The 15,468-nt window shown below is 35.2% G+C and overlaps 1 protein-coding gene across 2 annotated transcripts in view; it reads left to right on the top strand.

Moving 5' to 3' along the window:
* The first annotated feature begins 2,981 nt into the window (after positions 1-2,981).
* The window catches only part of pax7a (paired box 7a), a 61,204-nt gene continuing 48,717 nt past the window's right edge, over positions 2,982-15,468 (top strand). Inside the window, exons 1-4 of one of the 2 annotated variants that reach the window (XM_065259112.2) lie at positions 2,982-3,681; positions 4,690-4,925; positions 5,079-5,208; positions 5,446-5,574. In XM_065259112.2, the coding sequence (XP_065115184.1) occupies positions 3,597-3,681; positions 4,690-4,925; positions 5,079-5,208; positions 5,446-5,574 (580 nt within the window). In that variant the 5' untranslated portion in view covers positions 2,982-3,596. Of the gene's footprint in view, positions 3,682-4,689; positions 4,926-5,078; positions 5,224-5,445; positions 5,575-15,468 lie in introns of both variants that reach the window. The other variant, XM_065259111.2, reaches the window with a different exon arrangement.

The following is a 15,468-nucleotide window of genomic DNA, read 5'->3' as shown; positions in this document are numbered from 1 at the left end:
ACTTTGGCGTGGATCCGGCCCAGAGTCATTTGCTGTCTAAAAATTGGACCGGTTCGTATAAACAGGTGAATGCTGTTTATTTGGATGTGGGCCACCTTCAAATGCCCTGTCAATCACTTAGCCACACCCTTGAATCATAAAGGGTGAGTTTTGTACAGGTAAATATTTTTTCTTCAAACGTTCAGTTTATCCTTTTATTGGAGGTTATGCAAAATATTGAATATTGAATTGTTTACAACACAAAGTATTTTGGCAACTTCATCTGTGAAGCACATGAAAGGAATGGGGTTTGAATATAAATATGTTTAAAAAGGTTTAAAATGTAATAGTTATACAATACATTCAAAGTTCTTTGAGAAACATGAACATAACTACTCCACTGTGGTGTGGTGAATAGGCCAAAAAAGTGATATACAGTAGCATAAAGATATTGGCTTAGTCTTGTTCCTGTTAGACTCTTAATATCGTATCCTCTGTGCATGTCTCATTTCTCAGGGATAAAGAAACTGTGAAGTTCCTACAGAAAAACGTTCACACACCGCTTAAAAAACGTTAACTTTCTTTGTCTGATAAAATAATTCTGCTGGGGAAGCAATAACACATTGTGTTAATACTCAGCAGATGTGAGCATGCCTTAGCAAGTTAACAAGAGTCCATGGGGAGTGAGGACAGCGTGAAGTCAGACAGGAAGAGGTCGGACGGTCTGCGGTTGTGTACCGACCTGGCAGCACAAATCTGGAGCCCATCCAGGGTTTATAACACAGCAGAACTGGCAGGTTATCCAAAAATGCAATTCTTGGAGTTGTCACTGTGTTAATGCATAAAATGGAGAAAAGGTAATGTTTGCTGATTTGATTGATAATAATATTTCTGTTCTGGTTTGATTTCAAGACCAAAAGTTTTAGGACCCCACAAGTGTGGTTTGTTTTTTAAGCAAGGAGGTTCACATCTCTATCAAGAAGATTCTAATGCAAGTAATGAAGTAAACAAATTACATTTCTTGTTTTTATTAAAACTTAATGTAAATAAAGCAAATATAGGATAAACTATATTTAAAACAACAATTTAAACATCAAAATAATATTTCGTAGTTAACATCGCCTGCTAGTGGTCACTAGCTTACATTCACTTATGCGACATGGAGTGAATTCTTACTAAATGAATCTTACTAAATGAAGTATTTGTGGTGTTGTTGGATTTTAGTAGGCCTATTTTTAAATAAATTTCTCTTCTGAAATTGTTTATGATACATGATTATGTTAAATTCATATTAAATATAGTGTTAAATAATACAGATATTTTGTATAGACTTAATTTGTATATTTTTAGCCTTGTTCTCTGTTTTAAATTAAATATTTTGGTTTCCACTGACACCTAAACAGTTTATATTTTGATAATTATTTAAATACAAAACAGATATATATATAAAAAAAACAGAGACATACCTGTATCCTCTGAGTAATGCATTTTCCATGGTCAAGTCAGCCGGATAACTTTAAAGATGAATGTTTTTATAACATTATCCATGACATCACTTTGGAGTGTCTGTGGAAAGACATCTGAGAATTTGATCTCCAAAGATTACTTTAACTTTCTCTGACTGCGTTTTCATAGATAAATCGTAATGCGTAAAGGGAATTCATTTTTGATATGAATCTGTATCTCTATCAATGACCAAAACCTTTATTCTGTTTGATTTCTTATTGAAATAATAATAATAATAATAATAATAATAATAGGCTTATAATTATAATGATAAAGTGTTTTAGTAACTGTAAAAATATGTACCTTCCTTTAATTTAATATTTATTATTTGTTTTATTGATAATTATTAATATAACGCACCTTATCAATAAGGTGGCTTTCTGTGTTGCTCTGGCCCATGCAGCTCTCCAAACTGGGCCAGTGATGGCCAGAGCTCCGCTGGCGGGCAGCAGGTCCTTTCCTACCGGCGCATCTGCATGTGAAATCGCCATTTCACCCCGCCACACTCCCTAATTGTTGTAAAAATTATTTGTGAAATTGCTTTCCACCAGGAGTGTTCGCCACGGCAATTTCCACACAATCTTAGCGCGCGGCGGTCCCACAGAGCTGAACACGCGCACAACAGCCATTCAACTTAAAGAATTTGGAGGATTTTTATGTGCGGCAATAAAACCCACAAAAACCTCACAGTAACAAAAAGTGAAGCTACCTGAACTCTTTAAAATAAACCATCCAAATAAACCCAAAAGGTTTTACAGGACAATCTTTTTAAATGATTTTATTATAAAAGGTTCTTGATATGATTCTTTGTTCAGGTTATGAATAACCATTTAAAACATTTTAAGAATGTAAAAAATGTTACGTACACCAGATTTTACTGTGTGCCTGAACGTATATCAGATGAATGATTATTATTAACAATAAAAAGAAAACTTTGCCTTTTTAATCTATCACTTCTATTGATGGAACTGATAAACATCCATACAGGTTATCATTTCAAACTCTTCAGCCCAAATCTCTGTGTAAATATTATTATTATTATTATTATTATTATCAGGTCATCATACAGAAGCCATCGACGTCCAGAGTTCATGACGTTTGAGCTGGTGTGTTATTTACTCTCGTTAGAACTGCATTAGAAACACACTTTGCTCTGTAGTTGTATCCCCATGAATTTATTATAATATTCATAATCATAAAATGAATGCAGTAATATGAAATAGTGCATTAATTCGATGGGATAGACTGAAAGGTCGAGATAAAAAATCCTTATATTTAAATTCGCACATATGTAAAATGAATTTTATGTTAAAATGAATTTAGAACCGAACGAATGTTACATTTTTAGTACGTCTTTATTTTTTATATTTTTTTTGTCAAATATGTAGGCTAATAGAAAATAGAATATATTAAAAAAAATATTTTTAATAAAATTTATATGAAATAAGTAAATAATTAGATAAATAAAATTCAAATAGTTAACAGTTTGAGAGAGAGAGAGAAAGAGAGAGAGAGAGAGAGAGAGAGAGAGAGAGAGAAAGAGAGAGAGAAATTAGATTGACGTTTTAGTTCAAATGAGAAATGAATGAACTCCTTGTAACATTTCCTGTGTTGACTTAGAGAGAAAGTGGGAGGGCATTGAGTGTCTGTGTGTTTTCCTCAATGTTCTTCCCGATTGGACGATAGGTCTTGGGCTTTACCCCTTCTCTCCACGATGAATAAAAGACTGCTGAAGAGCCTATCGTCACCCTCGCTTTCTCCTCCCAGAATGTGCGCCAAAGTTGGCCACTTCAACAACTCCCAGACAGCAAGCAGATGCTGTAATCACAACTAGCACCACAATATTTACTTACAATTGCTTTATAGATTCATACTGTGCATTGCTCATCCTACTCTTGTTTTTACACAAAGTGCTGTTGAGCGACAAAATCTGACTTTTTTCAATAGACACTGTGTCCACTGGAGTGTTTGGATTTGTTCCTTTTTTATTGCATGTTTTAAAAGATTGGACAGTTAACAGTTTACACAGCCTGAAAAGCACTGGACGTCTCCGTGTGACTGATTTCTGTCATTTAATAGCCAGAGTTTGAATTGATTTTGGAGTAGTTGGCATGGCTACTTTACCAGGTACAGTTCCTCGAATGATGCGCCCGGCACCAGGCCAGAACTACCCAAGAACCGGATTCCCATTAGAAGGTATGAAAACTTAATAACCTTTTTATGTCATCTTCAAACCTGTATTTAAAATCGTTATTTTTAAATGCTTTGAGTAATGCAAACAAATGTCAACGACTTTTGCGCATTGACATTTAATGATTACCAAAATAGTTGTATTAGCAATTTTCTGCAACGAATTTTTTTAGTATCATTATTTTAAAATTGATAACAAATTGCATATTGTCATCTCACATAATTGTGTAAAAGCTTAAATGTATACATGTTATTTGCATGCGGTGCTGTTGCAAGTCTTTTCCACCTCAAGCAAACTCGTGCTTAAGAGCAGTTTGAAGAAAGCGCACCAACCTGCACGAATTTTGCAATCTGTGGGATTTACTGAAGTATCTCGCAGCAGTGAAGAGAAATAAAACACAGCATCACCAATATTTGTGTTGCATGACTGGGAATAATCGAGGTTTAAAGTGGCACATCTTTAGTGCCTCTTGTATGACAATCAGTGTCCTCAAGTGCTGTCTTCAGTCGTAACACGGACAGACTGCTGATCTATAGAATGAATCTTTCAGGAGGAGATTTACCATTAATTCTTCAGCCTTTAAATAAACATGAGACCCTCGGCATGAATAGTTTTATAAGTGTTTGTAGGCTATTTACATATCACGTGGTAAATGATATTATCTGATATGATAAGTACGATATGATATGGTTAATCAGAACGACAGCATGTAGATGTTTTTGTGATAAATCCTGCACAGAGCCCGGAGGACTTACTTTCCAAATGTACCCCTGAAACTGACATGAATGACAAAAGAATAATCTTCATGTGAAATATGTTTTATGTGAGATATTTTGGCAACGATTTACATTTTGTATTATTTAAAGTTACAAAGAAATAACAATGCGTAATTGCATGTGTTGCGCAAATACTTTTTTAAGCGAATTTGGTTTTCAAAATGTTTTTCCATATAAAGTGTGACGTTTCTCTTACTGGATTGTATTATTGATATTTTCTGAACTTTTTCTGGACAGTGTCCACGCCTCTGGGTCAAGGTCGAGTGAATCAGCTCGGTGGAGTTTTCATTAACGGAAGGCCGCTGCCAAATCACATTCGACACAAAATAGTGGAAATGGCCCATCACGGCATCCGACCGTGCGTGATCTCAAGACAACTGCGAGTTTCACACGGCTGCGTGTCCAAAATCCTCTGTCGGTACCAGGAGACCGGTTCCATTCGTCCTGGAGCTATAGGTGGTAGTAAACCCAGGGTAAGTCCATGAATTTAAGTGCGCACTGCACACTTAACTAAAATTATTTTAGTGTTACAAATGCATACAAATGTTTTAGTTTATAAACAATAATTAAAAATGGTCTTCTCCCCAAATTATTCTTTCCTCTCCAAATACTGGTCGGCATTAAAGCAAGTTGCAACACCTGACGTTGAAAAAAGGATTGAGGAGTACAAACGCGAAAATCCAGGAATGTTCAGCTGGGAAATCCGGGACAAATTGCTAAAAGACGGTGTGTGTGATAGAGGCACGGTTCCTTCAGGTGAGGCCTCCTCCGGTAAGCACAATTTCCTTTTTATTTAGATACAGAAAGTCACTTTGTTACTTTGCGTAATTCGTTTAAATAGCCTAGAAAAAATCATTTTGCCTTTATTCACTCCAGCACTTTGCACACAGAACAAAACGAAATTTTGATCTCTAAATAGTGTGATATAATTTATTATTATGCATGTTTATCACAGTAACATTTTTATTGAGGTAATATTATCTCTCTTTATAGTTAGTTCCATTAGTCGGGTTTTGAGAGCTCGTTTTGGCAAGAGAGATGATGATGATGACTGTGATAAAAAAGATGAAGATGGAGAGAAGAAAACCAAGCACAGCATCGATGGGATTCTCGGGGATAAAGGTCAGATGGCTTTTATATTTCTCACTATGAGCTATAAGATGCGACACAATGTGGTGCGTAAAAGTTTAAGATTCTTACAGTGAGATGAGTTGACAGGTCAGTTTATGATGGACTGGTGTCGTAATTGGTGCTGTTGTTCCAATTGCTATTTTATTAGTCATTTGAAAGAGACAGATGCTGCAGTCCTTCATTTTCGCCAGGGGGAATCTGTGCGCCCCTTTGGAAATGGCACAAATAGCTCTCATTATTCATGCTGCTAGCTGCTCAGTACTTACTCAATTATTTATGTGAGCCCTGACGTCAGGTATTTAGCCTGGTAAATTAATTTGTGTGGCACATTCCAGTCCCCGCTCGTTTTAACGACCCCCTAAACGACAACTGACAGTTTGACCCGTCTGAGAATCAATGTCAGTTTAAGCAGCTACATTGTGCGAGACATGTGGACCCTGGAGAGGTGACTTGTATTGGCAAAATTATAGATTCATGCGATGTATTATTATTATTTGTATTATTATTATTATTATTATTAATTTATTAATTTATTTATTCTAATATTTATTCTAACATTATTATTTGTTTTATATGAATTAAATACTTGAATTTTAATCTATATATTTATGTTTGTGAATTTCTTTGGATCACATACAACGACCTTTTTATGCGTTAGAAATATTTCAATTTTAAATACTTTTCACTTGTTTCTATATCGCTTTTTTAAATACTATTTTAAAATAAAATATACTTATTATAATTAAATTGTAATATTAAACATGTAGTTTATTATTCACATTTTAAACATTAAAACAATTGGCAATACTTTTATAAATGCCGATATATTTATATGTTTATTTCATTTTGGATTTAAACGGGTCACAGAAAGCAGCTAAATTTAAACAGATTTTTGCCTTTTTTTCGTGGCCATGAACGAGCTGGTTTTAAGCCTTTGTAACCTTCAAACTGAGATACAAAGGAATAAAGCTCAGGAGCGGGACAGCCAAAAGAGTAACTGGACCGGTGACCCCCATTCAAAGCACCCAGAAAGAGGGGGGAAACTTTCTTTTAAGGCTAAAGAAAACAAGAAAGGAAGATAAATTATTCAGTGCACCCCGCTGATAGATAGTTTTGTAATAGGAATGAGCGTTTACAATTGTAAACGAAATATTTCATGGTGCAAAACGGCGTATTTTGCGGTTTTAGTTGTGCGTAACTGCGTTGTCGGTTTGAGACTAAAATAATGCAAAATTAACATGATATATTTTATCCTAGTATGATACGAATTGAGTTGCTTTAAATAATAACATGAAATGGCGATATTTTGAAATAGAATTTTAAAACTACTGTAATTATTGAAGGCGCATTATCTATCCTATCTAATTTTTATAGTATTTTATTTCTATTCTCCAAACTCTATTTATCTAAATAACAGCAAAAAGGCTACACATTTCCTTATATGAATTTACACACATTCCAAACATGAGGTTTATTATTTAAAAATGGGTAAAAAGGTGCAAACGCTGTCGATGCCTACTTGTTGTTTTATGACAGAAGCAGATGTGTGTGGTTGTTGTTAATTTGTTGGAATCTGGTGAATGCGTCACAACTGCTAATTATTCCAGAAATCTGTCATTTACAGTCGCTCGTTTTCGGCGAAACACTAAATTCACTGTTAAATTCGTTGGAGGGATTCTTTTAAGTTTACCATCCGGATAACATTTAATAATGTTAAGACTTATTAGAGCAGCCGCTGTGCTGAATGGGCGTCTGTGTTGCTGTGGAGTGTAGCTCGCAGGCATTCGTAAGAAACACATTTATCCTCAAACAGCGCTCGCGCGCCGGGGTTGCGAGCACTGCGCAGTAATGTAGAAGAGGCTTTAAGCCCCGATTAAACTGAGCCCCTTTTTATTTCTTTTCACTTTCATCTCTAAACGGCTCACAGTGACTCGCCCAGGGCGTAAATTTAAGAGATTTGAAGTATATTTTATGTTGGATTTATTTACTCACTTATTTACTTATTTATCTGGCATGTTTTTTAAATGCGTAATTTCTATGACCTTAAAAAGCACAGGTTTAACATTTCAGAAAACAAACACACCACATATGCTAGATATTGCCTATGCCGCACACTGTGCAGAACAGCATGTGCCAACCTAAATATCCTTAACTATGACTTCCAGATTTGGTTTAGTGGCTAATACAATAACAATAATGTTGTGCACCTGCCATCCTCGTTACGGAAATAGAAAATATGATGAGCGACAGCAGAGTTAGCACAAACCTGCCAAACTTAATTAGTCTTCAATGGGTTATAGCCGCGCGCCTGACAGCTCACCTGGTGCTCTTTTTGTCTGGGGGCGCATCAGTTAAACGTGTCCACGCGTCCATTTTTGAGAGTGGCTGCAGACACTTCAGCAAATCTGTGGATTACCTGAGATTTTCAGTCTAATCAAACAAAGTTCAGGGAAGGGGTTAGGAGTGTTGTTATGGGATAATAGTGATGATAACCTGAAGGAAAACAGTTGTGGGTGTTTCGCAATGTGATGCTGCGGGTTCGGTTACACTACAATTAGGTGGGCCATATTAACCCACTTCAATATTTAGAACAGAATAAAGATAAATTGAAAAAAAGAAATCAGATCAGTTTTTAGTAACTTTGAATAATGCGCATTTGCCAATACCTGGACGCACCAAGCAGTCAATTATTTTCTCTCTTCCTCTCGCATTTATATGAAAATCAAGCAAATAGATTCGAGTCTAAACCCTCACTGGAAGAGACGCACAGGGAGACATTTTGAACAAATCCATCTGGAATATAATATGTTACAGGGCGAGAAAGAGAGAGAGAGAGAGAGAGAGAGAGAGAGAGAGAGAGAGAGAGAGAGAGAGAGAGAGAAAGAGAGAGAGGGGGGAGATTAAGTGAAAGTAAGGGAAAGTTATTTAGCTATTAATATTTTTTTTTCTCCTCGGGCGTCGAGAGTCACTCCATCTGCACTTTCTTGCAGCTATTTTGGCTGTGCTGAAATTGTGGGAGACCCAAATGTTGGGCAGAGATAACATAACCATCAGAGTGTGGACCGTCATTGCATTAAACACGGATTAACCTCTTCTCTCCCGTCACCCTGTCTCAAGCTCCACAATCTGACTGGAGAGGGATTTTCTTTGGTGTATAGACTTCAGGGTTTAATGCGTAGATGATGAATACCGCAGAGTGACAATACATTTTATAAAATATATTTAAAATTACATATTTATAAATATTTATAAAATTATGTAGAACAAATCAGTGTATAGTATAAACGACAGAATTCTTTGTTGGGAGATAATAAGTTGAACAGATATAAGCTCATAATAACATTACACTGCATCTACTGATTATGGACGCTTGCGTCCACTTCGACCTCATTATTAAAATCCCAATAATGGCACTTCTAATTCCTGGAACCAATCAAATTTACCGAACCAGATGCAATTGACCAGATTTGGATTCAAGCATTTGTTATGGTGAAAAGAGGCATATACAGTATGTTATATTTATATATGTTTCCAAACTCAGTTAATGTTTAAGTACATTGATTGTCATTTTTTGTTAAAAGTATTTTTTATCATTCGTTACGCATAAGAATTTAAGCAAAAATGTTTACATTGTATTTTTTCTCTTTTAATATTTCAATAGCTGTAGGTCTTGTTTAGTTTTAAGTCAGTTTTACACCACAGACTGTGAAGTTTGATTCGTAAAAGCCTTTTACTTAGACAAAACACTTGGTACAAACCAAGTTCACCATTTCTTCTCAACAAGGTTTTCTTGACTGTTCATTATGGATACATTGTAAATCTTTGCACAGATATTATGGAAATATAATTTTTCTGTTCTGTCTTTACTTCCCAACTGTTAAAGTGGAAATCTAGAGTGCACATGGAGAACTGGAGACTTTTACGCACATTAAAGCTATTTCATTATCTGCACAAGTTAATAACTAAAGAGGATTTAATTCTGAAACCCAGATGTAATACACGAATAACACATAATATATGCGTGATATTTCTGCATAGATATTTGCATGGGTCTTTATGCGTAATTCCCTCTCCACGCGTAGACTTTTAATGGATATTGCCCTGTGTATTTTGTGCGTTCCTATCTGTTTAATGTTTGTAATATGCGACTTAAATACACAATTGATTCTGACATGTAAATTGTCATTTCCGTTTTAACCATTGATATGTGAGGGCGGTTCACACTTGACACACACAAGCTGTGATGCGGATGAGCTCTGGCCTTATTAAACTGTGTGTGGGTTTGGGAGGAGGTCAGAAAATGCATGCACATGTCATGCAATTGTATATTATTTTGTTGTGGTTGAGCAACGTAAAAAAATAAAACCTGACAATTTTCTTTGTTTGACACATTTTACACTTTTTATTATTATTTTAGAAATTTAATGCAGTTTATTTATGGATAATATAAACGTTTTTTTCACAAAGTATTTCTTTACATAACCAAAGGGCAACATTTTCACTGATTGTTATACAATGTAAACAGACATGCAGCTTTTTAAACTATATGTCATTGAAAGGCAACCAAGCGTTTAGTCTTGCGCTCCTGTTGTGTCGCTGCTGTTAAAATTAAATGTTTGTTAAATTATTTAGTAGCCTAGGCCTATATGATTATTATACGGAATTAGGTTGTTTAGTTTTGTATAGTATTTTTTTTATTTGCTGTGCGTTTTCCTTTTCTCTACATGTATCATTGCGCTGTGCATTTGTTTGAATAACGTCAGTACCTATTACGCGCTGTTTTGCAGTTCAGTCGTGTGGATTTAACTCATGTTTTAGTGTTTCTTTCAGTCGGTACTTCACAGATCCGTTCAAGTGGCTTTTAAAGAACAATTGAGAATCCCGGGATGCGGTAAAATGGCAGTGACCGGTAACTTCTTTCACACTTGGGCAGGTCATCTCGCTTCAGTAACCACAGCATATAGAGTTCACATCCACCCCTGAGAAAGCAACAAGTGCCATACGCTGAATTTATTTCATTTAACCTCTGATCCTGAAATCACGTTAATAGACGCGTCAGCAGTTATTTGTAAGACAAATTGTAATTATAGATAGATCATCGTTAGGTTTGATGCACCACCTACACCTAAAACAAACACATTTACAACAACAATAAAAATAACAGAATATAAAAGTAAAATTATATTTTTTTAAATTATATATAATTAATTATACCAACATAACAACAAAATATAAAATAATATAGTAATAAAGACAATGACAATAATAATAATAGACTATTAATATTTATGAGTACCATAAAATGATTATCATGAATTATTATTATTTCCTTATTATTATTATTATTATTATATAGGCCTAGTTTTAAATATATCTTTCTCTTGTTCGTTCGTCAGTAGTATGTAACAGTGGTGATTTTTGTGCTTGACTTAAACTTGACACAGATTTTGCGCACAGAAATATACGCGTAAACCTGTCAAATCGAATTAGCGCATTAAAACGCATAAACGCATCCTTCAGAAATAGCCACAAAATACAAAAGATAATGAAATTTACTCTCACATTAATGCTGTTGTATCGAAGGCAGTACAGTTTTGTAAATATGATCAAGTTCGTAAATGTTTTGGAGTCGCTTGAGACCCCATAGGCGAGAAGGAAAACCTCGACTGTGGCGTTCCGTTGTAATTGGGGGTGAAATTCATTAGAGAAGACATCCATTAAAAACCTTTAAGTTTTCCACACATTTTAAAGGTATGAGACTGGATTAATGGCTTATAGCCAATACTGAAAATGATTGCGTCTTTAAAATTTGTCCTGCCTGTCTAACGGGTGTCACACGAAAAATGAACAAATAAATACAGATTCCTCAAGCTTAATATGTGTATATAGTAGCTCAATTTATAGCAATGGGCAATGTCTTATCCATCATTTGGTGTCTTATGCAATAGAATAAGCTTAAATATTGAAAAAGATTATACAAATGTATTTTTCTATTCAAAAGGAATACTTTTTGTGCCTTGAGAACATATTTGCATTCTCACTTTTGTTTGCTTGTCAATACATGTTTTTGTTTCTTGAATAAGATATGCTGATGTTTGGATCATCCTCACTTTTGAAAAGAGGAGAAATCAATGTCGTCTTTCCCTGTATGGAAAACATTTTGTTCCTTTAATTGAATTCTGCCTTTTTCTTCTTGTGTTGGGCGTAAGACTCCTCTGAAGTCTTACAGCTCTCTGTCTCTCTCTCGCTCTCTTCCATCTATTGTCAGAGCAACTGCTCCTAAAAAGGAAATAAAGAAAGAAAAGAGCAAGAGAAAAAAGGTCTCTGTTATTTTCTGTCTTCGGATTCAGTCCACGGCCTATTCAGACCAGTTGATGAACTCCTTCAAAAAGTTTATTAAGGCTACGAAAACAATGCGGACTAAAGCCTTTGGGCTCGCGGGCAGACAGTTTATAAACTAGCAGCCATTGTGCCTGAAAGGCAGATGCGTGAATACTATTGAATGGAGGCCTCAAAGTGACACGATGGAGCTGGACAGCAGCTTGTTTAGTAAGGAGCGCTTGTGGAGGGGATGGACTCGGTGTTGTCTGCATTAATGTACATCTGGGAGATGAATCTCCACTCGAACACACACCGATAGATACTTGTCCCTTTAGCACATCATGCTGTGCTAACTTTATTTCAATTGAGTTGCACAGAGTTTTTGTGAAGCAAGCTAACTTGGTGAAAGCTGTAGGGTGAAGCTGTCTTGTGGAAAATGCATGCTTCCCATCTTGGTTTGTGAATTAAAAAGACCTCACTCTTCTCCTCACTTCTCTCTTCTTCTTTTCTCTCCTCTCCTCTTCATTTCTCTTCTGCATTGCTCTGCGATGCCCTGGCAGGTGTCAGCATTAGCAACACAATTGGCTCTGAGAGTCTCACCCCAGCGAGACTGTTAACTTTAACTGCGTGAGATGCCATGAAAAGAGGACCATGAAGAGGTTTTGAAGGGGAGGAGGGAGATTATGCTTTGAGACAGCTATTAGTGGGGATGAAGCTTTTCTAAACAAACAACGAAGAAGAAAAGAGACGCCCAAGAAAAGATCAATAATGTGTTAGTTTTCTATACTGAGCCCCGATGGCTCTTAAGTACCTATTTTTCGTCTTTGTTATTATATTTTCTTTCTTTTTAGTGAGGTTTTTCTTGATATTGTAAGTATCGGCGATTCGATTTAGTCTCAAATCATAGAAGCCGTATTTCGATGATTTGAGAGCTTGTGTGTTGCATGAGGCTTGTATGGTAAATTTAGATCAATTGGTGTACTTTTACTTAAAGTGTTTTTTTAATCAGACGTTGTTCAGATCATCCAAGTCTTAAAACTATCTATATGAGAAATAAAAGAGATAGAAATAAGATAGCATGCAGTAAAAGCACAGAGCCATGCAATTTTGGAAAAAACTTGTTTGAGGTCATCTGATTGTTTGGGAAATGTCTGACTTTTTTTTTGCAAGCTTTTTTTTAGCCCATTTGGAGACAATAAAATTTATTGTGAAACAGGAGACGGTCAGTAGAAGCTGGAGGATAAGCAAAAGTTTCTGTTTATTTGCTATTGTTAAAGAAAAAATGAGATGTTAAACAGATCTCTTTGTAATTTTAATTCCGTGGTTGTATTGATCTTATTGCAATGACATTTTAAAGAAGTAATTTTTCATTTTTAAAACATTGAAATGGAGAAAATCTGCTTCAAATGTTATCAGAAGTGATGTGAAGGGGAACCCTTTTTCTAATGAAAAACATCTAAAGGGAGATGGAGATAATGGATAGGTTGACACCGGGGTTGCTGTAAGTGCTTCTCTTGACAAGAAAAACAAGTTTTCCAAATGTCATTTATTTGTCTTTCTATCAGTCTCTGATAGATCCTGACCCTGTGTTTGGAGAAGATGAAAGTGCTCAGTATTCGTCAGTAGATCTCATGGGCTTTGGCTCAATGATGTTATTAAAGCGAAGGCAATTTTGTTTGAATTGGTTGGTTTAGACTCAGGATAGCACTCAGGGACGTAAAAGTGTCTCTTGTTTTCTTTTGTTTCTGTGTGAAGTACGTCTTCCCAAGTGAAGATTTTGATTGAATTGTCTTTGGACAAATAAAGCTAAATTTGTTACAGCTCTCTGTGGATGATGCATTGAAGACTGAGATTTAACTATATGACAATAGAGTTACAATACAATCATAAAACCCCATTCACGTTGGTCTTTGCTTTTTTATAGGTGTAAAAGAAGTGACATTGTTTCATTGTTTTGAGATTTTGCTCTTTGTTTCTTCAATCATCATGTTTAATTTATCTAAACTTTGTCTCTGTTTATTCACAGTTTATAGTTATCTGATTTAAAAGCGTGACTTTACAGCAGACTAGCCATTGTTTGTAAGGTTTTTATGCTCTAATATAATACTGTAAAAAATACACAGCATTTTTCTCAAAACAAAATAGATATTTTTGTAACTTTAACTTATAAAATCAAGTTAAAATTGTTTAACTTAATTTTTGAAGTTATGTTAACTTTTCACAAGAAAAAACTTAGAATAGTAGGTTTAATTGACTTGCAGAACCAAGTGGTTTTAACTTCATCCTGCATTTTTTTTTACTGTGCATAAATTAACAAATTCCCATCAAACAATAGCCGTCATTTCACCGTCTAGGTAGACCCGATATAGTCCGGCTATCAGTAACCCACTTTTAACCAAAATAAACTTGAATTTGGTTTCATGTCGTTAAAATACATTGCGAGATGTGTGATGTATGTCATTTATTTTTATGCTTTGGTTAGGCGTCTACTATATTTTCACTTACAGCCCAAATTTTTCCTTGTTTTAGCCTGGACGTCTGAGCTAGGCTATTAGACGTTTTAAAAACAAAACATTTCTTGCTGGGTTCATGATATTGTGCTCAAGTTTTATTTTTAATGATTGAAGTCACTGCTAAAAGTTACCAATTTACAAAAGCACTACAGAAGCATCTTGACATTTTTCTCATGTGTCAAAATCAGATCAGCATGTTTAAAGACATTTCCCTATTTTGTCTATTGCTGTGCTTTGTTTTTATTGCATCTAATGTCCCCTAATATGTGTGGTCTATCACAGTGGTTCTCAAACTTTTTCCGCATGCGGCCCGCCTAGTGTACAGTGCATTCTTTCGCGGCCCCCCAAAAGAAAATTTATGACAAAAAACTGTTCAAAAATTTAACATTTTAATTAAACAAAAAATATTATGTTATACAGAGTAGTTCTGTTGGTTAGTAGCCTTATTTGTTTAGGTTTAATTACACAGAATTCATGATAAATTAATGTATTTTATAAAATGTCATAAAACTGGGGCCCCCCTGGCACCATCTCGCGGCCCCCCTGGGGGCCCCGGACCCCAGTTTGAGAACCACTGGTCTATCATATTCCTAGTATATTTATATTTAACCACCGCTTAAGAAAACCACTTTAGTACATGTTTTGCTTTTTCTCCTGATATATCAGAGGGAAGTCAAATAAAAATGCATGTTGTGTTTTGTAGACAAAAATATAGATATGTAGACATAATAAAGAATGAAGTCTGATGATAATGAAGTCTCATAATCTAATGATGAGATGAAGAGCATCAAAGTTTGATTTTACTTTGATTTCAATTTTTGACATTACACAGAATGAACATTTACATTATTAGCATGAAAATATTATGTAGAAAAATAAATCTGCCTGGGTTTTCACAGGCATATTTATATTAATAGACTGACAATAACCCTCAAAAGCCCTGTGTTTATCCCCGTTACGTCAAAGTTTTTGACAGTTTAGCACGAGCTGCCCAGGCGTGTTAGAAAGTACAGCATGCATTCCCCCTAATTTTATTACAATGGCGAAATGG

This window comes from Paramisgurnus dabryanus, chromosome 14, assembly GCF_030506205.2.
Source record: "Paramisgurnus dabryanus chromosome 14, PD_genome_1.1, whole genome shotgun sequence".
Taxonomy (NCBI): domain Eukaryota; kingdom Metazoa; phylum Chordata; class Actinopteri; order Cypriniformes; family Cobitidae; genus Paramisgurnus; species Paramisgurnus dabryanus.
This window is presented reverse-complemented; position numbering and strand designations above follow the sequence as displayed.